This window comes from Erythranthe guttata, chromosome 13, assembly GCF_056151865.1.
Source record: "Erythranthe guttata isolate IM_541 chromosome 13, IM_541, whole genome shotgun sequence".
NCBI lineage: Eukaryota > Viridiplantae > Streptophyta > Magnoliopsida > Lamiales > Phrymaceae > Erythranthe > Erythranthe guttata.
Window position 1 is genome coordinate 15,507,755 of NC_142545.1, and position 23,514 is coordinate 15,531,268.

The 23,514-nt window shown below is 34.5% G+C and overlaps 4 protein-coding genes across 4 annotated transcripts; 3 read left to right on the forward strand and 1 right to left on the reverse strand.

The window, feature by feature from the left end:
• The first annotated feature begins 2,461 nt into the window (after positions 1 to 2,461).
• On the forward strand, positions 2,462 to 7,472 carry DEG15 (protease-like protein). The gene is made up of 15 exons (XM_088811555.1): positions 2,462 to 2,671; positions 2,812 to 2,946; positions 3,114 to 3,160; positions 3,315 to 3,465; positions 3,563 to 3,610; positions 3,703 to 3,768; positions 3,922 to 4,065; positions 4,527 to 4,649; positions 4,752 to 4,852; positions 4,973 to 5,058; positions 5,146 to 5,240; positions 5,320 to 5,986; positions 6,474 to 6,651; positions 6,730 to 6,821; positions 6,912 to 7,472. The coding sequence occupies exons 2-15, from the start codon at positions 2,881 to 2,883 to the stop codon at positions 7,181 to 7,183; spliced, it is 2,136 nt and encodes a 711-aa protein (XP_088667681.1). The 5' UTR covers positions 2,462 to 2,671; positions 2,812 to 2,880; the 3' UTR covers positions 7,184 to 7,472.
• A 340-nt stretch (positions 7,473 to 7,812) lies between these two features.
• Positions 7,813 to 10,614, forward strand: MBAC1 (Mitochondrial substrate carrier family protein). The gene is made up of 8 exons (XM_012993460.2): positions 7,813 to 8,175; positions 8,644 to 8,733; positions 9,077 to 9,178; positions 9,355 to 9,459; positions 9,531 to 9,629; positions 9,699 to 9,887; positions 9,983 to 10,081; positions 10,162 to 10,614. Exons 1-8 carry the CDS (start codon positions 8,080 to 8,082, stop codon positions 10,294 to 10,296), a joined length of 915 nt encoding a protein of 304 aa, XP_012848914.1. The 5' UTR covers positions 7,813 to 8,079; the 3' UTR covers positions 10,297 to 10,614.
• A 753-nt stretch (positions 10,615 to 11,367) lies between these two features.
• SPL3 (squamosa promoter binding protein-like 3) lies at positions 11,368 to 12,929 on the reverse strand. Its single transcript, XM_012993875.2, has 2 exons — positions 12,379 to 12,929; positions 11,368 to 11,695 (listed from the first exon to the last, which is right to left on the reverse strand). The coding sequence occupies exons 1-2, from the start codon at positions 12,693 to 12,695 to the stop codon at positions 11,593 to 11,595; spliced, it is 420 nt and encodes a 139-aa protein (XP_012849329.2). The 5' UTR covers positions 12,696 to 12,929; the 3' UTR covers positions 11,368 to 11,592.
• Positions 12,930 to 19,623: 6,694 nt separating this feature from the next.
• LOC105968496 (Dof-type zinc finger DNA-binding family protein) lies at positions 19,624 to 21,810 on the forward strand. Its single transcript, XM_012993131.2, has 2 exons — positions 19,624 to 19,811; positions 20,019 to 21,810. The coding sequence occupies exons 1-2, from the start codon at positions 19,791 to 19,793 to the stop codon at positions 21,093 to 21,095; spliced, it is 1,098 nt and encodes a 365-aa protein (XP_012848585.2). The 5' UTR covers positions 19,624 to 19,790; the 3' UTR covers positions 21,096 to 21,810.
• The last annotated feature ends 1,704 nt before the right edge of the window (positions 21,811 to 23,514 follow it).

Genomic DNA, 23,514 nt, shown 5'->3' on the forward strand with positions numbered 1-23,514 from the left:
GTATGTCTGTATATATATATATACGTATGTCTGTATATATATACATATATGTCTGTATGTCTGTATGTCTATATATATATATATATATATATATATATATATATATATATATATATATATATATATATATATATATATATATATATATATATATATATATATATCTTAAGTAAATTTTACTATTTATTTTTCAAAAATGAAAAAAAAAAAAAAAAAAAAAAAATAGGAAAACCCGAACCCGACCCGAAATAACCGGGTACCCGGTTGCCGGGTACCCGGTTATCTCGGGTCGGGTTCGGGTAATATTTTTTTTGAAAAAAACCCGAATAACCCGACCCGAATAACCCGAATAACCCGACCCGACCCGAATGCCCACCCCTAGTAGATATTATAATTAATTAGTGCAATAAATATATGATGTGTGGTTTGAGGACTGAGGGTGCAATTTCAAGTCTCAATATTCTCATATGTAGTGCATATTTTGCAGCACATATTATCATATAAACCCCCTTTGATTTAGAAAATTGCATATATATCCCCAGTAGTTTGATATTAGCTAACACTTGGTCACTTACCCATATAACCATTGAATTTTTTATATTATATTTTTACCGCTGACCAAATATCGAATAAATTGCAATCGTCTAGAGTTTTCAAAAATACAAAATGTCTAAATGTGATTACTTAATATTCGGTCAACGAGAAAACATGAAATTTTGAAAAAGAAAAATCGACGATCAAATGTGTTAAATGTTGGTTAGTATCAAAGTATGTATATTATCCAAATTTAGTCTTTCATATGTGAGATCTATCATCTATCTCGAAAACCATTCAAACGATTCGTTTATAAGTATTTTTTTGAAGTACTAACATAATTGCATATTATACTCCTCCAATTGCACATTTTAATTTCTTTTAATTTGTGTTATTTCAAATTCATCACGATAAACCCTAATTACCAAATCCATCTCAATGCGAGCCTCTAAACATTTTCATTAACCAATCGAAGAATCAAACACAAATCGAATAAAGAAAGAACATGTAGCAATTGAAAAAATTAAATATAAAACTTAGGTATATCGATCTTTAAGAAAAGAAAAAAAATAGACGAAAAACAGATGACCTTAAAATTGAAAAAAATCTGAAACAGAAAACTTACCTTTTCCTCTATAAACTTGTCGTTATCACGATAAATGTTCTATATTTGAAACATATGAGAATAATATATGAAAATAAGGTAGATAGGAAAACGATTATCGCCAATGTTCGCCGCCGCCGCAGTGTTTTGTAGGTATATTTGTGAATGAAAGAGAGGTGGTCGCGATAGAGTAATAAAAAGGAAATAACATTTATGTGTATTAAATATGAGAAAAAAATTGGTCAAACCTACGGTCCTACGGTGTGAACGAGCCGAGCTCAGTTTGAGTTCAACAATTCTAATGAGTCCGAGCTCGAGCCAAATTTCTCGAGCTTATTTTGCTTTGGTTTTTATAATATTAATATTATTATTTTTTATGCGACAAAATATTTTAATAAATGAACTAATATTTTTTTTTAGTTTATATGTATTTATAATAATATTATTATTAGAATTTATATTAAATATGTTATTTTTATGCAATTTAAAATAGGTTCAAAGTATTACATTTAGCAGCAAAAGTCTTCTATAATTCATTATCTGTTTTCCAAATTATCGCAAGAAAGTCATGGGTTTTGCACTAATAAAGAAAACGAGTTAATTGCACAAGACCCCCTGTGTAACGTCTAATTATCAAATAAGTCCTTCTGTTAAACAAATTAGCAATTAACCCCTATGTTGCATATATTTAGCCCACCGCCCCAGTCGAGATTAACCTGTTTGACTTAATAACATGACTAAACTACCCCTATTTAAATATACAATAAATAACAAAAATCATAACTAATCCATCAACAAAAAATAAAAATAAAATAAAAATAGTAAAGGTATTCCGCGTGCCCACATAAAAAAGTACCTCCCACGCGCCACCCTCCCCCCAGCCCCACCCAACCATCGCACATCTTCTTCACGTTCGTTCATCTCACGTTTGAGGGGGGAAATTGATGATTTGTTGCAAATTCGGGGTTTTTCAATAATTTTTAAAACTGCAATTTGGTCCTCAAACGACATATAGTTTATGTTTATTTAATAAGAGGGTATCTATGTCATTTCGCCAGATAAATCTAAGAAATACTCACAGAAGCCGCGAGTGAGTCACGCAATCTTCTCTTTGGGGCTTAATTGGCTTTGACTATAGAACATAGGGGGATAAACGCTAATAGTTTTAACACGTGGACATTTTTGACAATTAGACGTTACACTGGGGTTCCTGTGCAATTAACTCTTAATAAAACACTATGAATTAGGCGGGACCCAGCATTTCATAACGGCGTCTTTGACGGAAACAAAATGGCAAGGAATTAATGCAGATACTAACAATTTGAGGGGGTGTATACTAAATACACAATACTTGAAGGGCACAAATGTATATTATCCTATAAATTAATAACCCTGAATTGTTTACCGTGGACTCTCAGTTTCTTAATCAACAATTCACACAGATGATTATGGAGAAAAAAGGCCTCGATTACAGAAAGAGATTCCGAGAAAAAAGAATTGCGGCGAACCGGCAAACGTCGCCGTCTTCTCCAGGTACGCCTCGTGAATCGCAATTTTGTGCAATTCAATCCCGCTGACGTCACCTCGATATGTTAATCACCTCGCTCGTCTGCGCAGCTCTGTTATTCGTTGAATTTTACTGATTGATTTTTTTTTAAAAAATAAATCCCTAGGTAAGAGGGGATAGCGGTATTCGAGAACTGTATGCAACTTCATCGCTAGACCACTTTGCTCTCATCGACATGGGTCTTCCTGAAGCTGCTGATTTTGCTCGTAATTTCGCTGTAATGGTCAGGGTTCAAGGCCCCGTGAGTTTCATCCCCTTGTTATTTCACGCGTATTTATTTATGTATATTTGTGTATGTATATGTGCAGATTTATTGAAATTCAGCTCGTTGTAAATGGTACGCAGCGATGATTTTGTGTCCGATTGATTTATATGTAGTAATGGGTTTTTGGTCTTCGTTGTTTTCAGGATCCAAAGGGTTTAAAAATGAGAAATCACGCATTCCACCATTACAAGTAAGTCATCCAGACATGATGTTTGAGTGTAAACCAGTTCAATTTAGTATGCTACACTCTCTCTCTCACACACGCCCGCGCACACTTTATTTGAAGTTGAATTCGATATCAATCACGATAACTGAAGTGAAAATCCATTGATGTGCTTCTGTAGTTCTGGAAAAACAATGCTCTCAGCTTCAGGAACGATATTTCCAGCTTCCAACTTTTGCAACCTGGAATCTTCAGATACTGTTTTGGTTCTGACAGCTGCATCTGTGATCGAACCATTTCTATTGCAACAATATCGGGAAAACCCATCCAAGGTTTGGACTGGAGATAGTATTTCAACTTAGGGTTTCATAAGTTAATTGTTTTCTGCGAGTTGTCTTCCTTTCAACATTTGCTCTTCATTTCCCGCAGGACAAACCTCGTTTGGTACCGGGTGTGCAGATCGATATACTAATGGAGGTATAGCCTGCTATTGGAGAAATTATTGTCTAGCTACTTGCTCTTTTATGCTGGCTATACGTCTGATGCATGTATGGCTTTTCGATGACTAGGACAAATCTATGATGGATGGCAACATGGAGGCGTTACCTTGGCTTTCTGCCGAACTGCTAAAGATGGTAAACAATTAACTAATAACTAAATGCTCTGAAATATTTAGTTACTGAACTTTTCGTTGTAATATCATTGTGTGCATATTTTTATCATTGTTTTACCGCTCAATCTTTTTTGAAAAAAAGGCGTCAATAATGATGGGGTGAATTCTTTTGAAGGTGAACATTCCACAATCATCTGCTGCTGTTCAATCACTAATCGAAGCTTCTTGTGGTTCACTGGAAAATAGTTGGGAAGTTGGTTGGTCTCTAGCCTCTCACAGCCGTGGTCCTCAGAATGTTCTAGAAGGTTCTCGTGCACAGGTAATTTAATCAGTTTTCATCTACCACCTACTTAAACTGATTATAGTCTTAGTATGCTATCCCTTTATTTGTGTATTACTTTCGTTTATGCGTTTTGTGATGGAAATTTTCCAATCAAGGTTTTTCATTCTAATTAAACAGCAATTACATATGAAATATCCTTTATATGTAGGAAATTGATATTGGGAATTTCTAGTTGCTTAAATTGAAACGAAAGCAGCTTGGGCTCTCTGCATCACAGTGTAGCTTAACGAAAGGCGCAATCGATTTTTGTACCATAACGTTATGCCCAGCCTGTTCGTTTTAATTTTAAGTAGTGTTATCAACATCCTTTTCACACTGTTTTTATTTTTGTTCCTGTACGAAGAAAGTTGGACCTCTGTCTGAAAGAAAAAGCATAACAAAATTTGACTACATAGATGGTGTATTATGTAACAGGAACTATCAACTGATGATTTCAGGTTCAACAATCACCCTTCCTTGGCAACTGGTCCACAGTGAGGATGGAGTCGAGCAATCCAAATCTTATGGGCCAATCAGCGACAAGAATTGCCCTGCTAGCAATTCCTTCCAAATTTTCCTCGGTAATATAATTTTCACCCACTAGATTTTTTTGCTATTGTTTGAATTAAAATAGTTTCAGTTGCAATGTACTGAATGATGGTGTAAATCCTTTTTTTTTTCAGAATTTTCCGAAGTTGCAAACATCTATTCCCAAGAGAGGGGATCTTCTTTTGGCTATGGGTTCTCCTTTTGGCATATTATCACCTCTGCACTTCTTTAACAAGTAATTGTTGCTCCTATATAGTTCAAAATAGTCTTGAAACTCAATATGATGACAGTATGAATGGACATATTATATATTATTTTATTATGATATAATTATAACCTTGCTCTCAATATGCAGTATTTCGGTGGGGTCAGTTGGCAACACCTATCCACCAAGTTCTTCCACAAGATCTCTTTTGATGGCTGATATTAGGTGTCTTCCAGGTGCGAGCAACTTGCCTGAAAAAAATATCATCTCTAGTTTTATTGTATATTGTCGATTCTGATAGTATCTTAGCTCTGTTCTTTCAGGAATGGAAGGTAGCCCAGTTTTCAGCGAACATGCTCGATTTATTGGTCTTCTAACAAGACCACTTCGGCAAAAAGTTAGTGGTACTGAAGTTCAGGTATGGAGGCTGTTATCTCTCTCTCCCTCCCTCCCGACTTATATTTCTTTATCTTTGAATACTCAAATCTTCTTGACAGATGGTGATTCCATGGGAAGCCGTTGCATCTGCATGCAGTGACTTGTTGCAGGATGATCTCCATTCGAAAAAAATCGATTATAATAATGGAAACTTGAACACCGTAGGGAATATGTTATCCAAGGATAGAATATTACCCCAGCCCGTGTCTCCTATTGAGGATGCAATGAATTCGATTTGTCTTATTACCTCAGACGATGGATCATGGGCGTCTGGTGTATTGCTGAATAAACAAGGCCTGGTTCTTACAAATGCTCATCTACTGGAGCCATGGCGGTTTGGCAAAACAGCTGCTAATGGTGACAGAATCGATAACAAGCCACATGTCGCTATAATACCCAACATGGAAACGCAAGATGATGTATTTAAGACCTCAAATAAAAAGGCAACAGATATATGTTTGACCTGTGATAATGCATTATCCACATGCAGCTCCTTGGTGGGCAACACAAACCACAGAAACATACGCGTGAGGTTAGATTTTATGGATCCTTGGATGTGGAGTGATGCTAAGATTGTGTATATTTCCAAGGGCCCCATGGATATTGCTCTACTGCAGCTTGAGATTGTTCCACATCAGCTTTGCCCTATCGTTGTTGACATTGATTGCCCTTCACCTGGATCAAAAGCTTATGTGATCGGCCACGGGCTTTTTGGACCTCGTTGTGGTAAATATTACCTCCCTTTTAGTATGTGAAATGTTAAATGTTGTTTCAGTTTTACTAATCCCGTTTTGACCTTGAACGTGATTTTGAACTTTTTTTAGTATGATTTTGGCAAAAGTCAAAAATCAAAACACGGAAACTATAGTCCTTCGAGTTAGCTTTCAACTTGAATCAGCTAGATTGGAGTCGGAAGACAGTTATGCATGAATGAATGAGTTCATTTTGAATTTTAGATAACTCTAAACATCAAAGTTGTGGATGTTCATTGATTCAGCGTATCTTTCTCACTCGACATCCGATCATGGTGATTTAAGTTGTATTAGAAATCTAACTCAAAGGACTACAAATTCAGACTCGAAAAATGGTTAAAATCACGTTTGAAGTTGAACCGGTATTATTAAAACTGTAAAAGTCATTCTCAATGTTTAATTCTATACTCCACCTTGAGTGACAATTTGATATATATAATATCTTTTTGGAATTTATTCAGATTTTCGTCCTTCTGCTTGCCTCGGAGTAATAGCTAAAGTAATTGAAGCAACTAGGTCTCCACATAACTCAAGCGAACAATTTCCTGCCATGCTGGAAACAACCGCTGCTGTCCACCCTGGCAGTAGTGGCGGTGCTGTTGTCAATTCAAACGGTCACATGATTGGTCTTGTCACAAGGTATATACCTTATTCTGCCATTCTTTCTCTCTACGAGTAATTTTATTCAAAAGTAAATTGTGAAAATTGTTTCCACAGCAATGCTAAGCATGGTGGAGGAACGGTCATACCACATTTGAACTTCAGCATCCCATGTGCTGCTCTCGAACCGATCTTGAAGTTCTCTAAAGGTTATTAAAATTGTTTAGTCGATCATTTAATAAAATAAATATTTGGTAAAATGCAACGTAACAAAAACCCCCTTTTTCTATTTTCTTCAGATATGCAGGATATTACGATTTTAGAAGAACTTGAAAAACCGAATGAACACCTTTCTTCGGTATGGGCATTAATGCCACCACTGTATCCCAAGCCGGACCCTGTGCCTGATATTCAGAAATTTCCAATAGAAGAGAATATCAAAGGTACAACAAAGGGCTCTCGATTTGCCAAATTTATAGCTGATAGAAACGAGTTGCTGAACAAGACAGATGAGCGTGGCATGGCTAGAAGCAGCTTTACTAATGACCTTATTATATCCAGTAAATTGTGATTTTATTAAAGAAACAAATCGCTGCTTCAGCAAATGAAAGGTATTGTTTATGAATATATTTTTATATGCTTCGTTACAAGGATTATATACGCAATACGAAATAAACAGAGTTGCTGATTTGAAGGCTGATTTATATAGTTGTTTGTTGTACCCTTTATTATTAGACCGCTGGAGTTAGTGTTCGTATATGTCAATGTTGATCCTTTTTTTTGTGTGCCTGTATTGCTGTACTGTATCTTTTATTGTTTGGATGTTTAAATTAATCGTGCATTTGAAATTTATTGTTATAGATAGTTGTGTGAGCATGAAATACTTTGGAAAATAATGATACTCGGATACATAGTTGATGGGTGGTTGTAATTATTCAAACATGATGTTATTTTTTTTTTTTAATTTAACCATACTTCAGGGGTGACAGTAATTTGCTCTCTTGTAATATAAGCACATAACCCTGTGTACTTTCAATAACCTAACGCACATGATTATTTAACAAGTGGTTAGGGGTGATGTAATTATATTAAAAGTATAAGGGGTCCTGTGCGCAAAGATAAAACTGCAAGGGGTCATATACATAATTATATTGAAAGTAGAAGGGGTTTATATGCACAAATCTCAAACAAGAGGGAGTTAATTTAGGAGAAGTAACTTTATACTACTATTACTGTAGTTTTAGTGTGGCCACCGCCCGCCCCATCTCCAATAGCGTGAAGCATAAACCTGATTGCGCTTAAATCTTAAATCTCAAATCTCAAATACTAATAAACAAATAAATAAATAAAAAGTGCCGCCGTTTTCACGAGCGGATTCACCATCAAAGCTCCGGCGGATCACAACCGTCGATTCGCCTGCGCCCGTGAGCTTCTCCGATTTCATCGGAACTCACGAACCTGTAAGTAATGTCGGGCTCGGGCTCGGGCTACAAGGAGTACGTCGCCGGTATGTTGGCTGGAGTTGCCACTGTCGTTGTTGGTCATCCCTTCGACACTGTCAAGGTTTCTCTCTCTCTCTCTCTCTCTCTCTCTCTCTCTCTCTCTCTCTCTCTCTCTCTCTCTCTCTCTCTGATTCTGTTTCATTCTATTTTTTTTTATCGGCCTAGCAACGTGGTGAGTGTGAATTTATTTGAGGCGATAATCGATAGGTTGGTGGAATACAATTGATTGTTTGAGTACATTTGTTTAGCTACAGAGATTATAAGAACCCCAAGCTGAGGGGATAAGATAAATACATATAAAGCTTGTATTGAAGTTCATAAATGAAATGGTATGTATAGTAGAGTATCAGAATTGTAACTGAGCACCTTGATTTTGTATTTGATTGATAGGTATCACTAGTAAGGAGAGAAGCCATTGGCTGCTCTTTTTTCATTACATTGTTGTTTAAGAATAAGAAAATGAATGCTGCCCCGATTGTTTTGTAACTCGAGGCCTTATTTGTTTGCCCATCTTGATCCATATTAACAGGTGAAGCTTCAAAAACACAATACAGAAGCTAGTGGGATGAAGTACAAGAGTGGTTTGCACTGTACTGCAAGGATTTTGAAGACAGAAGGAGTACGTCTCTTTACTCCCCCCGAGACATTGCTTCAATGTAACATGTTCTGATTGTATTTATGTTCCATCAGGCTCTGGCGCGTGATCCTTCCTTTTAATCTTATTACTTAATGTTTTTGGTTCATTTAGGTGTGTGTTTATTTCCTTTTGTCTCGCTATCTTAAGCAGTTGAGTGTGTTAACTTATGCATTATTTCGTCATTGTTAACTCTCATTTTTACCCCTTAGTATGCCGGGAGCCTTATAGTATATTCAAGGTGATTTATGAGTTTGGTGCAAGTAATCCATTGGTGGTGCTTGCATCCTTTTTTCTGCATAGTGCCAATTAATAGTTAGTTTGGCAGGTGAAAGGGCTTTATCGTGGTGCAACATCTTCTTTTGTGGGAATGGCCTTTGAAAGCTCGCTTGCATTTGGAATTTATTCTCAGACAAAACAATTGCTGCAGGTTTGTTGCTCTGTTATATATTGAATCATATAGCGACATCACTATCCTATATTCTCTTGAATTGTTTGACCTTGATAACACAGTAAAATAGTTAAAATGCAGCTCTATGGATGTTAATATTTGGGACTCATTGCAAGATCGATATGCTCATACTGATACTTTTCGTATCTCTATAGGGAGGGATACAAACTGACAAGCCACAGCTTCTTACAATATTTCCTTCAGCAGCTTTCGCTGGAGCTGTTATTAGCTTTGTATTATGCCCATCAGAGCTAGTAAAGGTAAGTGAATCAGAAGCTTTACACTTCTCCCTCCGAGATTACTTCGTTTGTTTGATTGTGGGGTTTTTCAGTGTAGAATGCAAGTTCAAGGCACTGACTCTATCGTTCAGAGCTCCAGCAGATACAACGGTCCTATTGATTGTGCCCTTAAAACTATAAAAAGTGAAGGGGTGAGAATCAACATGCTCAATCAAAACTAAATACTGAATTACTTTCTAGCTTATAGATTTTTTCTTCAGCTTACAGGCATTTTTCGAGGTGGCGGCGCTACCTTGTTGAGGGAATCTATTGGAAACGCAGTATTCTTTAGCACTTATGAGCATGTGCGCTATTACATGCGTCGGTCACTGAGAGATGCTTCCTCTGATGTATCCCATTTTGCTGATGTGGGAATTGGAATTTTTAGTGGTGGCCTTGGTGGAATCGCTGTAAGTGTTTCAGTTTTATACGCCCCCCCTGTCTATTTATCCGTACCGTCTCTGTTATGATACTCTAACTTCTGGCACATTTTTACACATGTTAGTGTTGGTCAGCCATCCTGCCGTTAGATGTGGCAAAGACCATAATTCAAACTGCGCCGGACAAAAACCACACAAGAAATCCTTTTCAGATTCTAGAAAAGGTATGCATCGAGGAACTTTAAATTTTCTTCCGAGTTTTCAGAGATGTAGCAATAAATACCTAATTATTTTTCATTGCTAGATTTACAAGATATCTGGAATTAGAGGGTGCTATACAGGTCTTGGTCCTACAATAGTCAGAGCATTTCCTGCTAATGCTGCTGCTATTGTCACGTGGGAATTGGCTATGAAAATGTTGGGAATCAAGCGTGAATAAGCATGAAGGCATAGTGATTGGTGGCTGTTAGCATGTGTTGTAATTCTTTCTAGATGTTATGCTCTTAATGTGGTACAATAGTGAAAGGATCTGATGATTAGGGTTGTTGCTGCGAATAAAGTATGCAAAACGCTACTTCGTTAGAATCCACATGTATAAAATGTGGATTGCATGTTTGTAGAATTTTGATCATCAAATTAGTAGGGGAGATTTTCCCCTCGTATTTTACCTAAAGTAGGGAGAGGTAATTAAACAATAGTGCTATATTTAAGGGAATTGAAAAGGTTATTAAGCGTTTATGCAGGTTCTTTTGCTCAATTTTTTTTTTCTTGTTTTGAGGAATCCTAGAGCTTAAAATTGCATGCGAGATATCAAATCCTGTGAAATTTATTTGTCTTTTATTTGACACACCACACACACACATAGCCTTTCTTCATGGTGGTTCGGGTATCATAGTTTTTTGGAAAACGTCCTTGACTGTGCAAGATTTGTGGTCGAACGCTTACTAGACGGGAAATATGTTCATAAGGCAGATACTCTCTGTCCTTCCATGATTCACAAGACAATGAATTGTCTTAAAAAAGGGAAAGTCATACCTGGCTGTCACCTGGAATTGGACATTTTGTTGCATTGTATGAAAACAAGGTTAGCTTGTGAGATGTTGTTTTTCAAACCTCCAAGTTGGTTCAGTTTTAGAATCTTATATGAACTATATAGAGCTGTTTTTTTATAATATTTTCTTGCATTTTACAGCTGCAGATAGAGATTCATTACTCAGACCTAAAGATGCAGATGTACTGCCAGAGATTTTAGATTTTAATTAGCTGCTGCATCTTTAACTCAGGTTCTGTGCTAATTTGAACTTGGTGTACTTTTTGGAGATAGTTACATGTTATATTTAATAATTGGGCTACTTGGAACTTTTTGTGGCTACCAGTCTATGATTCCACTGTATCACTATTTCTATTTTGGTAACATGATGGAAAAAGTGTTGATATTGTTGTGTTTGCAGGCTATTGCTATTGATTGCCAAATATTTCTGCCCAAGGATGGTAGCAAAACAAAGGTAGGTAACATGAAATGGATGCATTACATTAGCTTTTTATTAATGTTTATTACAAAGTAGTTTTCACTTATTACTTATACATAACCAGCTAGTGCTTTCTGAAAAGTAATCAAGCAGCAATGACAGAAGATAGAGAGCATTCTCTTCAGGGGTGAACAGAAGGCCCACTCGAGTACTCATCGATGAGTGAGTTTGCCTTGGTCTAGAAATTACATTAATTCAATATATTATTATTGTGAATCATATGAGCTCTTGCGCCGACGCTCATTGTGTCCCGCCAAACGCCTTCGGCAACTTCTTTTAGCTTCGTCGAACTCTGATAACTCATGGAACCTGTAGGACATGATATCCGGAGATTGAATATTTATATTAGATCTTGTTTTCTGTCAAATATCACTTCTACCTGTGTCTTGGCTAAGTCCGACCTAAATTAAAGTGCTCATGAGTTCATGTCTACTAGTGCTTTGTTGATATAATTGACCATAAATATCAAGTAATTATAAATTAGAAACAGTTAAAGTAGATATGTTTTACAACATGCTGAATTATGTAAATGACTACTTCCTAACCTAACATGAAGCATACCACACTGTGAAGTGCTAATACCTCCAATTTTTAGCCCATGATTATTTCCAGGCTTGTCTTATTGTGTACTGTTTTATTAATCTGCTCACTTTGAGTCATTAGCCATGGTTTTGTGCCTGGCACAATTTCCATTTTTTGTTTTATGTTTTTGCAGAGTCCATCGATGAACATAAAATTTAGTTTAACTAGTGTGTCCATCGATGAACATAAAATTTAGTTTAACTAGTGTGATTTATAAGAATTTCGTAATAAACGAATCATTTTCCTTTTACATCTATGTGATATCTCTAACTGAGTCTCATTTTTCATAGTCTGTTGGATATTGATATGTCTTTGCGTGCTTCAATTTCTATTAACTGACAGTATATTGCACTATGCAGGAAATAATATAGGGAACAGAATTAATCGCATAAAATTTGGGAAATTCTAACCTGCTGCACTGCTGACAGAACCGCTGCCGTAACTCGGAAAGAAGAACAACCGTAGCCTTGGCATGGAATTCGCAAACTTTATGGCGGCGATGGTACGCCTTTGCCGCGTTCATATCAGCAAGGCAGTCTTCCACCTGACAAGAACGCTGCGTCGATCCTCCTCCTACACTCGAAGCCCTTCTCATACAGGGAGTTAATGCTCTTTTTTTCTTATTATCATCTTCGAAATCTTCATCATCGTCTTCTTCTTCTTCACCTTCTTCTTCCAATTCACTCACCACCGTGATCTTTTTCCCTTCTTCTTTATCCTCCTCCATTCCTATGGTATGGAGAAGAAGTTCGGAAGAAGTGTGTAATCAATCAGATGAAGAGAAAGTGAATTTGGATGGTGAAAAAAAGAGCAAGAATAAGCGAGGACCACAGGTACCATCTTTTTTTCTTTGCCTAGTCTAAATAGTGTACTGTTCGATTTTGATGTTAAGAGGTGCTATAAAGTTCATTAATGGTAGGGTGCCATCAATTTCAGTAGGATATAAAGAGAAAATGTGGTTAACCACTCTTAATCTTCCAATCAAACTTATAACTTTCGTGCGACCCCACATCATTATTTCTTGATACTAGATTAATACCGTGTGCCTGTGAGTCATCTCCCCGAAATGTATTTTTATCTTGATTTGCTACGATTTTGACAGCCTAACTTAGCCGATTATAGTTTATAGAACTAATAAGAGCACGGATACGAGTACCACGTGTGAATTTTAGCAGTTAGGCGGGGGTGGAAGAGGGAATATTCTGCGTAAAGAACGGTAATTAATAAGATTCGACACTTGTTTAGGCTTGTAGATTAGCTTAGAAATTATTGAAATTGTTTAATTTATGGATGATTAGTGTAAAGCTTTTCTTGCTGGATGAATGAGTAGAGGGTACCACCTGAGGTTTGCTTCTAATTATTGGTTTAGATAGAGTCATAGTCTAAGAGGGACGATTCCCCACAATTTATTTAATTTTTAGCTAGAAAGTGAACAGTCCAATAATTTAAAAGAGTAAGCCCCACTTATGTATCGCCACGTGTTGCGCTGTGCCTGCTTTAATGATTTTGTCCTTGGGTAGTAAAAAAAAAAGGAATTCCCCCCTATGCTTGCCAATAGTTTTGAGGGAAAGTGGCCACTATATAGCTTTGGTAGTGAAATTGATGTAGCGATCAATGTTATGTGGTGGTACGAATATTATTATTATTGAATATAAAGTTGGCTGGTACATTTGCGTGTGTATAGTTTGGCCCACCTTTGTACGAGGACAGCTGTTTCGGATGATGACCCGCTTTAATCGAATGGAGGTAAAAGTATCTTTTATGGCGGGTAATTTCTTAGCTAGTGCGAGTGCGTACATATATAATATGGCTGTCAATCTTTGGGTTTTAATTATTTTACAATTCGGTCTAGGTTAAATTTTATAAAAAGTTAATCTTATATTTGTTCTATTAAAAATAAAATAAAAAAATGATTTAAGTTTTTAAATAATGACATATTTAATAGGCATTCTTAATAGTAGTTTTTTTTGGGAGCGTTTGGGAACATCTTATATTTATAGGTAAATTACAACCACCGCTGATGTATGGTTAAATTACAAAAACCCCCTCCTGTTTGAGTAATTTCAACCACTCCTCAACTATAAATCTTCTTACACGTCCACCCATGCGGTTTCAAATTTATTAGAATCTTCTAGATTATATGTAATATTATCACTTTTGTACCCGTTTTATCCCATTCGATCTCCACATTTTGAAGCAAAATGATCATAAGATGTGTTTTTTGGCTTGTATATATCAGATTGTGGTGCATCATAAAATTGTATTTTTATACAAAATGAGTACAAACTAGAGCTCATTCTATGGAATTTAGATAATTATGTTGAATTTGACACCATAAGGTTGGAGGTGTAAGAAGATTCATAGTTGAGGGGTTGGATGTAATTATCCAAACAACAGCGTTTTTTGGTAATTTGACCATATCTCAGGGTAGTTGTAATTTACCCTATATTTATAATGGGCTATATAGTCTATAAGCATTATATAGATTTATGGATAATAATTAGGGCCTAGTGTATTCATGTAATAATGAAAGGCCCAAATCAAAATATGTTAACCAATGGAGGCCCAGAGCAAAATGTGAGAACTTTAGCACCAGTTTAGGCCACACAAAAAATCCGATTTTGTTACAAATGAAAATATTGAAAAAGATGACTTGAAAGTCAACTATAATTTTTCAAGATCATAAAATTTTAGGTCTGACTTTACGAATTTAGTTAGATTCGGAATTAACAATTAAGAAACGAAATAGTTCAATCACACAAGATTTGGAGGATTATATCACAAAAAATCCAAGATATATAATAGACTTGATGGCCCCCCTATGATTTTTTCTACGGACATAACTTCTCATAAAAGATTACTTGAAGTTGACTCTCATTACATCCACTAAGTATGGATTAGTGGTCCCATTAAAACCCATCATTAGTGCTTTAGGTGCCTATTAGTTGTCTTATTCGTTCTAATCTCTCTACATTAATCTAACCACCTCAAAAATCATTTTACGTGTTAGGAGTTTACCTAGTGTAGGAATTACGACGAAACTAATGGCGCCTGAGATGCTTTTCTAGGACGAACATCGTAGGTAAATTATCGAGATTGGTTTTTTATTGATTTTTTTTTTTTTACTAATTTCCTTTGAAGTTTCAATTAAGTAAATAATTATGTTGATTTGCAAAGTCAACAAAGAAGTTGACAGGTAGAAGATAACGACTCTTGTCACTACCACCATCATGACAATTATAATAATAATACTATGGGGAATCTGAATATTTGATTAGTGTGTTTTTTGCTGTAAGTTTGTCGACTTCCATTTTAAGTGAAGTCTTGCTGAAGAAAAATATATTTATATTCAATTTTGCATGCCTAAGTAAAGTCCCCACAGAATAAAATTCCTTGCTTATTATAAAATTATATTTGGGTTTGACTTTTGCCCATATTTTGAACTATTTTAGAGCCTTCTAAGAATCAAAACCCGATTTTTTGTCAATTGCAATAGAAAAATCAGTAGTTCGTTTTGTGCACTTTACCTAACAAAAAGTATGAACAACGATTGAGGCAGTTGTCTTGATTATTGTTTTATAATCTCTGGTTATTGTTAGGAAAATACTTGTCTCGAGCCATTCTACCAACTTCTTAACATACCATACAATATAGGAATATGAGTTTGCAATAGTCATACTTATAGTCAACGTCAAAGACTTGCAGAATATTTTCAAGAATAATGTATATTTAAATCTTGAATTTTAGTGACTCTTTGTCCAAGAAAAAAAATGTTTTTTTTTTCTCATTTAAAATTGATAATTAAAAAAATCTGATATTTAAATATATATAAAAAAGGGAAAAACATTATGGTGATTATTTAAAGGATTTGGAGTCAATGAATATATCTATTCAATTTGCAATATGTTTTTTGGGGGTGACTAAATAGGTGGAGGAGATTGTACTAATTTGTAGGTGAGTTTAGAAAAGTCCCGTAACAAGGTGGGACCCACTCTCCCATGCCTAATACTTAAAATAGAGAAGCATGTGGACTCATTTTGACCAATGCACTTAGCCTTGCTATAATTAAATAATGAGGTTTTAGGTAGTGTGGTCTGACTCACCCAACGTGTGACTTTCTCTATAATATATATATTTTTTTAATAAATATATCAATATATACATTCTCTAGTTTTTTTTTATTTTTATTTTTTGTAATGAGGATAGATATTTGTTCCTAATTCCGACGGGTTTTAGGTGTAAGGTGTAATGAATATGAAAAGAATAGAGTCTAGTATATAAAAATTTCGATAGGGATTGATTAACAAACCACCCAAACAATGTAATGTAAACTGTATTAAAAAAAATAATAATAATAAAAGAAAGGGGAAGGTTAATTTCGTAGTTTGTCGCGACGTGGTTTGTTTGGGTAAGGATGGATGTAGATGTGTTAGGTTGGAATGACAGTTTGGTCCCTACGAAGAAATGAGTGTTCCTATCATGTCCTCTCTCTCTCTCTCTAGAAATCGTGCATGTTGAGTTTCTTTCATGTTCGCCATTTGGGGAATCTCTCGTGTCTCTTTGCCAGTCATGGTGGGGGTGGCCCAGGAGGGGGTGGGGGTGGGGGTGGGGGTGGGTGGAGGATGGGCGGTGGCATATTTCCATTTCTCAGTTGACAATTATTTTGTCAATTTTTTATTTTTTTTCTTTTTGTAGACAATTTAGTAACATTTTGGATTTATGGATTTCGAATAAATAAGTTCAAATTTATTTAAATTTGTTTGGATATCTTGTAATATAACTTGACTTCAAAGTCTCAAATACTATATGGGTCAGTGTTACTCATGTACGTTACACTTGATGAGATACACTGAATAATTCTTTTACTTTGACAATATTAAATGTATGTGAAATATGTACTCATCTAGACTATACATATGTGCGATAGTAAGATATAAATGATAAAGTTTACATTAACATATAACCAGAACATATGATCTAATTGACGTTTACTGCGAACATACAAATTGTCTCTCTCTCTCATGCTGTTATTTTCTCTGTATTTCTATTCTTATTATTTACGTGCTTATGTGATTTCACAATCATTAAACCAAAATAATATATTAAATAGGCTATTTTACAATAAAATTCTTGTTTTTATTTTCTTTTTTACTTTAAAACTAATAAAAAATATAAAGTACTTGATAATTTCGAGTTACAATACTTCCAGATGAGTCCAAAAGTATAACTGGTACGTATTTAGTTCTTGGGTCATGCAAGTATATATAATGAGACAGAAACTTTAATTGCTCAAAGCAGTCTAAAAGGTTTGATTTAGTTTCTTATGAATATCAAAATAAATTCTTAGCATATATAGTTCACACTGCACTTTTAATATTTTAGCAAGGTTCTTGAAAAAAAATATATATATTATTAATCTTTTAATATTTGATGAAATATTGCAATCAAATTTTGAGTTCACGAACTCAGAAAATCTCACACGCACCATATAATAATTACATCAAGATAAAAAGATGCAATCTTTCACTAGTTAATTATTTAATATAATGTGATTAGGTGGTACTTAATTAGGTATAATGATGGGATTTTAGGAGATTGAGAAAATCCCTTGGGGGACTACAAAATCCAATTTGTTCTTCCAAACATTTTATTTATTTATTTAATTAATTAATTTAATTTCCCAGCTTTAATTTTCTCTTTATAAGAGATGATGAGCTGCCACCACATGGGTCCTCGTGCTAATTGCTTCTTCATCATCATTTCATAATCTAATTTAACCCAAATCTTTCTCTACTGTACATTCACTTTAATTAAGATACTATACAATATATATATATATATATATATATATACACACACATATATGCTGTGTACTATGTATGATTATGTGTCTGTGTATGTATATATGTGTGTCTGAGAGAGAGAGAGAGAGAGAGAGATAAAAGACATTCTTTTAAGATAAGGTTATTTGTTTAATGTAATATTAGTATATCTTAGTTAATTGAGGAATCGGCACACAGGGTTCAATGTTATTCCTTCTTACAGAATAAAGCTGGTCTATTCATATATATATATATATATATATATATATATATATATATATATATATATGCATTTTTTTATTTGGAATATCTGGATTTTAAATTCTTTAACAAATAAAATGGCAAAACAAAGGAGTGGACAATTTTCTGCAAAGTTCACTCAAACTCTTGTTTGCCAACAGATGATAGATATTACATATATACTTTATTATTATTATATTATTACAAACGTAAAATTCGATACTATTTCTATTTCATAATAACTGTTTGCTTTCAAAAAAATTGTGCCTCATATGTTTTATGCAGGAGAAAGAAAACTGATCTAGTGTGTCTTAAAAAAATTCCGCCAACTTCCTCAGATTAATTTTGAAAAAAAAGAGAGGCAAAAAGTTTTTGGGAAGTGCCAAACAAAGCCTTGAACATTTTTTTTTTTTTAATTTATTTTTAGTTGAAGTTATTTTATTAATATAGAAGAAGAGTGAGTGGGATTTGCTGTTGGAACCTCGTGTATCGAGCCCCAGGGATTCCCTATTATCTATGTCTCTACATACATACATAACACATACATACTGCATCCATTATACTTTTTTTTTTTATAAGAACATACATACATTAATTATACATACGTATTAGTATATATAAATATATAGATAACACACACACACACACACTAATTCAATGTCAATTGTTCTCTTTTATTCCTACTCTCAGAATGCTCTTCTAACTTATATATATACATACTACACGCCATTTTCTATATATTAAGAGCTATGATTATTTTGAAATAACAATAGAATTCTTCTTTATTCAATTATTTTGCTCTATTCAAGTTATTAAAGAAATAAAAAAATACAATTTCTCTTCTAATATATATAATTGTAATCTTGTGACAAAGAAACCCGCAACACATAAAATGTAGGTGCGAGTGAGTTCGACCTAATGAGTGTTGGCATCAGATAGTTATATCGAATTAGATAATCAAAAAAAAATATCGAATTAGATTTCACTTACTCCACCAATTAGACTGCTTTCTGGGCTGAAATTGTCATTTGTTACATTCTTCGAAGTATTTTTTTAACTTCTAATGCCCCGTTTGGTTGCCAAGATAAGCCATGATTAATTAAATAGTTGGACTTAAATTTAATGTTTGGTATCCTCAATAAATTGTCGGGTCGACCTGTCAAAATTATATAATCATGACTTATTTTGGCTTATTTTGCCTTCTAATGAGTTTTTATTATTGGAAGTTTTAAGCTCCAATAAAATAATTGGATTTCATTAGATTATTTAATTTTATTTTGGTTAATCTTATCTTGTCAATCAAACGACCTAAGTGCACTAAAATTCTTAAATCAACCAAAGCTTTAAAAGAGGTAAAATCTAAATCTAAAATCACATATGTGACAAGAATTAAATGCAACGAATTTTTATAATTATTGTTAATTAAAAAGTTAATTGAATTAATTAAGTTGTGGGCAGGAGGAGCTTCACGTGAAATTAGGAATAAAAAAATGATATATATATATATATATATATATAAATATATATATAATTCCCTTTCTAATCATTCTCTCTCGAAATTAATTGATTTAAAAATAAAAAAATAAAAAATTCAAACCCCGTCAACCAAAACGACTTCTCATAACTTGGTCACCTGCTCCTTGTCTTCTAACTATTTGTTTGAAAGGATTCTCTCTCTCTCTCTCTCTCTCTCTCTTAATTTCTGGGTGTATTTGTATGTGGAACTAATTAAGAGATCAAACCTACTGTGAGAGAAGATCATGACTCATCAATGGCCACAGGTTCCTTTCTCTCTCTCCCAACTCTCTCTCTCTCTCTAGAGATGCATGTATATATATATCAATAATTGGACTTATTACAAGATGACCCCATTTCTTTTGTTTCTTAGCTTTTGTCATAGAATATCCATCTTGTTGTTTTTTATACCCTAATACCACGCCTTCTTCATTTCTCTCTCTCTCTTCTTTCTCTCTCTTTGTTTGTTTCAGAACCAGAACCAGATACAGCAGATAAATGATCAGAAAAGTATGATAGATTCATCATCAGCTGCATCAGTACCAAATAACAATAAAGTTATGGAAAAAACAGATCCTCCACCACCACCTCCGCCGCAGCAGCAGCAACTGCCGCCGCCGCCGCATCTAAAGTGCCCGCGCTGCGATTCGGCGAACACCAAATTCTGCTACTACAACAACTACAGCTTGTCTCAGCCGAGACACTTCTGCAAAGCTTGCAAGCGTTACTGGACTAGAGGTGGGACACTCAGAAACGTCCCCGTCGGCGGTGGTTGCCGGAAGAACAAGAAGCTCCGTCGCCCGTCGTCCAGCGCCGGCGGTGGTAGTGGTGGAGGAATAACCACCTCCGCCGCTAAACATAGTAGTGCTCAACATCATCAACAGATAGATCTGTCGTCGTCGTCGTCCCGGCCACATGCTTCGAACTATATGATGAGTAACAACAACAACAACAGTAATACGTCGTCGTTTTATCCAATTGAGCTGAACTTTCCATTTTCAAGCTACAGTACTAATTCAGCGGCTAGGGTTTCTTCAGACAACAATAATAATACAGGTGCTGGATTAATATTCGATCTTCAACAAACTCATGAGAGCAGCCTTGGAATATTAGGGTTTTCATCTGGTCTGAACATGGCGGCAGCAGCAATTGACGAAGACTACAAAAATGGCGGGTTCAGCAGGCAATTAATCCAATCATCGTCTGGTAATAACAACTACAATTCAGTATTGTTCGGATCTTCAAGTTCAACAATGGCTTCCCTGCTAGCTTCAACCCTTCAACACCAGAAATTCGGTATCACTGATTCATCTCCTCCTCCTATTAATAATTATGATAATGAGGATAATACCCACCTTTCAATAAACAGGTGGAATCCAAATATTAATAACGAACAAATGATGATTAATAACAATTCTTCTGATCCGGCAGCTTCTTCTTCTTCATCACTTGTATGGAACACAAGTAGTAGTAATAATAACAACGTTGGTTCTTGGTTTGACCCTTCGAACATGGCTCCTTCTTCTTCTTCAGTCCCTTCTCTCATTTAATTTTCTTTTCTTCATCTCCTGCATCTCCCTCTCTCATTAACTTTGGTCCTTTGGTAGAGGGGTTTTTAGTTCAGTTTTTTTGTTTTCCAATTTCTCTCTCTCTCTCTCTCTCTCTCTCTCTATATATATATATATATATATATATATATATATATATATATGGATGGATCGAGGATTTATTAATGATGGGAGAAATTAAATTAATTAATGATCTGGATGGGAGTGATCATGTCAGCAGCAAGAAGAAGAAGATTCTTGAATTGGGTATATACATACATATATATATATAAGCAGGCGGCCTGCTTACTTTTAGAGAAGCTACGGAAGGCTGCCGCCATTTTTGCGCTGAGAGGAACCTCGGATCCACGTCATACTACCTACTATATCTGCCATTAATTTGCCAAATTAAGGTTTTGTCATCAACCACATTGTTCCAAGGTTAGCTCAAGTTTCGAATTTTTCCAGGAGTGCGTTGGTTGATGATTTCTTATTAAAAACCTTTTATTATATATTTATATATATGTGTGTATGTATATATAGATCAACCTGGAGGTTTTTCTTTCTTGGTGTATTATTTCAGTTTGTTTATCATCAGCTTTTAAGTTTTTTTTTTTTGGGGGATTTAATTTGAGTTTGGGATTTGGTATAGAAGAGAGGGGAGATTAATTATTATTTCGATGACACTTCTAAGTTAATTTAATTCGGTGTTTGTGTGTGTTACTGTCTTATTTATTTGCAGTGCTGTTCATTTTGCTATATGTTTTAATCTCCCAGCAACAATTTAATTTCATTTAATTTAATTTGATGCATATTTTAATCTTTTGTTCAAGAAAATATGATACCACCATCATCTCTTTAGCCTGGAACAGATTAAAGTGAATGATTCGTCACAGTTTTCGAAACAATGCGGTCGGGTTGAAGCAGCCACTGTTTGTTGGTTTGAATTCCGCCGATTCAAACTTAATTCAGAATTCTTATTTTTTTTACTTTTTCCTTAATCAAAAATAAAATATATGTTGAATTTTATATCATGATTTTTCTAAACAGATTTCAATCCAATTTTTTATTTCGGTGAAAACGTATTAAATTATTATTTCAATTATATGAATTTATATAATTTTAACTGTATTATATAGTATTATTATATAATACGAAAATACATAATTTTATCAGAAATTGTAGTCCAATTTTGCCTCTCTTAGTCATGAACATCTCATTTAGGGAACATTAATTTATTTAAGGCGACGGATATATAAAAACCATTTATTTATTAGTCCAAATCCATATAAAAGGATTTATTAATTTAAACCCGTAAATTAATCTAATCTTATTACATCAAGATCAAAGAGGACGAACATACCCTTATTTACAAATAATATCCAAATACAAACAAACCCTATTTTTTATTTGTTCAAGACCAAAACATCAAAAAAAAAAAAAAAAAAAAACCTCACGACAGCCGCTGCAGCCAGACCGCTGCAACGCCGACCAGCGAGGTTTCCACCGCGCCGACGACGACTAGCGACCCACCCACTGCACCACCACCAACAGGTAAGTCATTTTTACAAACTTTTGTTTGTAAATCCTAAAACATTAATCGAGTATCTCGATTCTTCATAAATATGCGTGAATGAATATTAATCTATACTTATTTCTTGTTGGGTTGCAATGCTTTAGCCGATTTTGGAAAAAAAATTGAGATTGAAATTGGTTTTTTTGTGCGTTTTCTTTGGTTTCCCAAATCGGTTTATCCAGACCGATTTTATACACGAAAATCGGCGTCATAATGCCGATTTTTGTTAACCAAATCGGCGACACAACGTCGACTTTACAAGTAAAAATCGGCGTTGTAATGCCGTTTTTTTTTTATACATTTTGTGTTTTTTATTTGGTTTTGAATTTCATTATGGGTAAATTAGTATTTTTATGTTGGAGGTCTTGAACTAATAAAAAAATAGGCTTGCATATAACTGCTGCCTTCATTTAATTAAAATAATTGCTAAATTTAGTGGAACCGTCAAATGACATGGGTTCGAATCCATCGCTAACAATTTTTAGGTAAAATTTGTCATATAGTATATAGTTTATGTGTAACATGATTTACATCTTTTCTGTGGATTACAAGCAGTCAAGGATTACGAGGTGTAATAACTCACATACATTGTTGTCGTATATTAAAAAAAAGATAAATTACAACAACCCTTGAGGTATGGTAAAATTATGAAAATCCCTTCATGTTTGGTTAATTACAACAACTTCCTCAATTATAAATTTTCTTACACGTTTACACTTGCATTTTCAAATTTAGTGGAATCTTCTTATTTATATGGAATATTATCATTTTTGTACCCGTTTTATCCCATTCAAGCTCCACATTTTGAACCAAGATGATCATAAGATGTGTTTTTTGGCATGTATA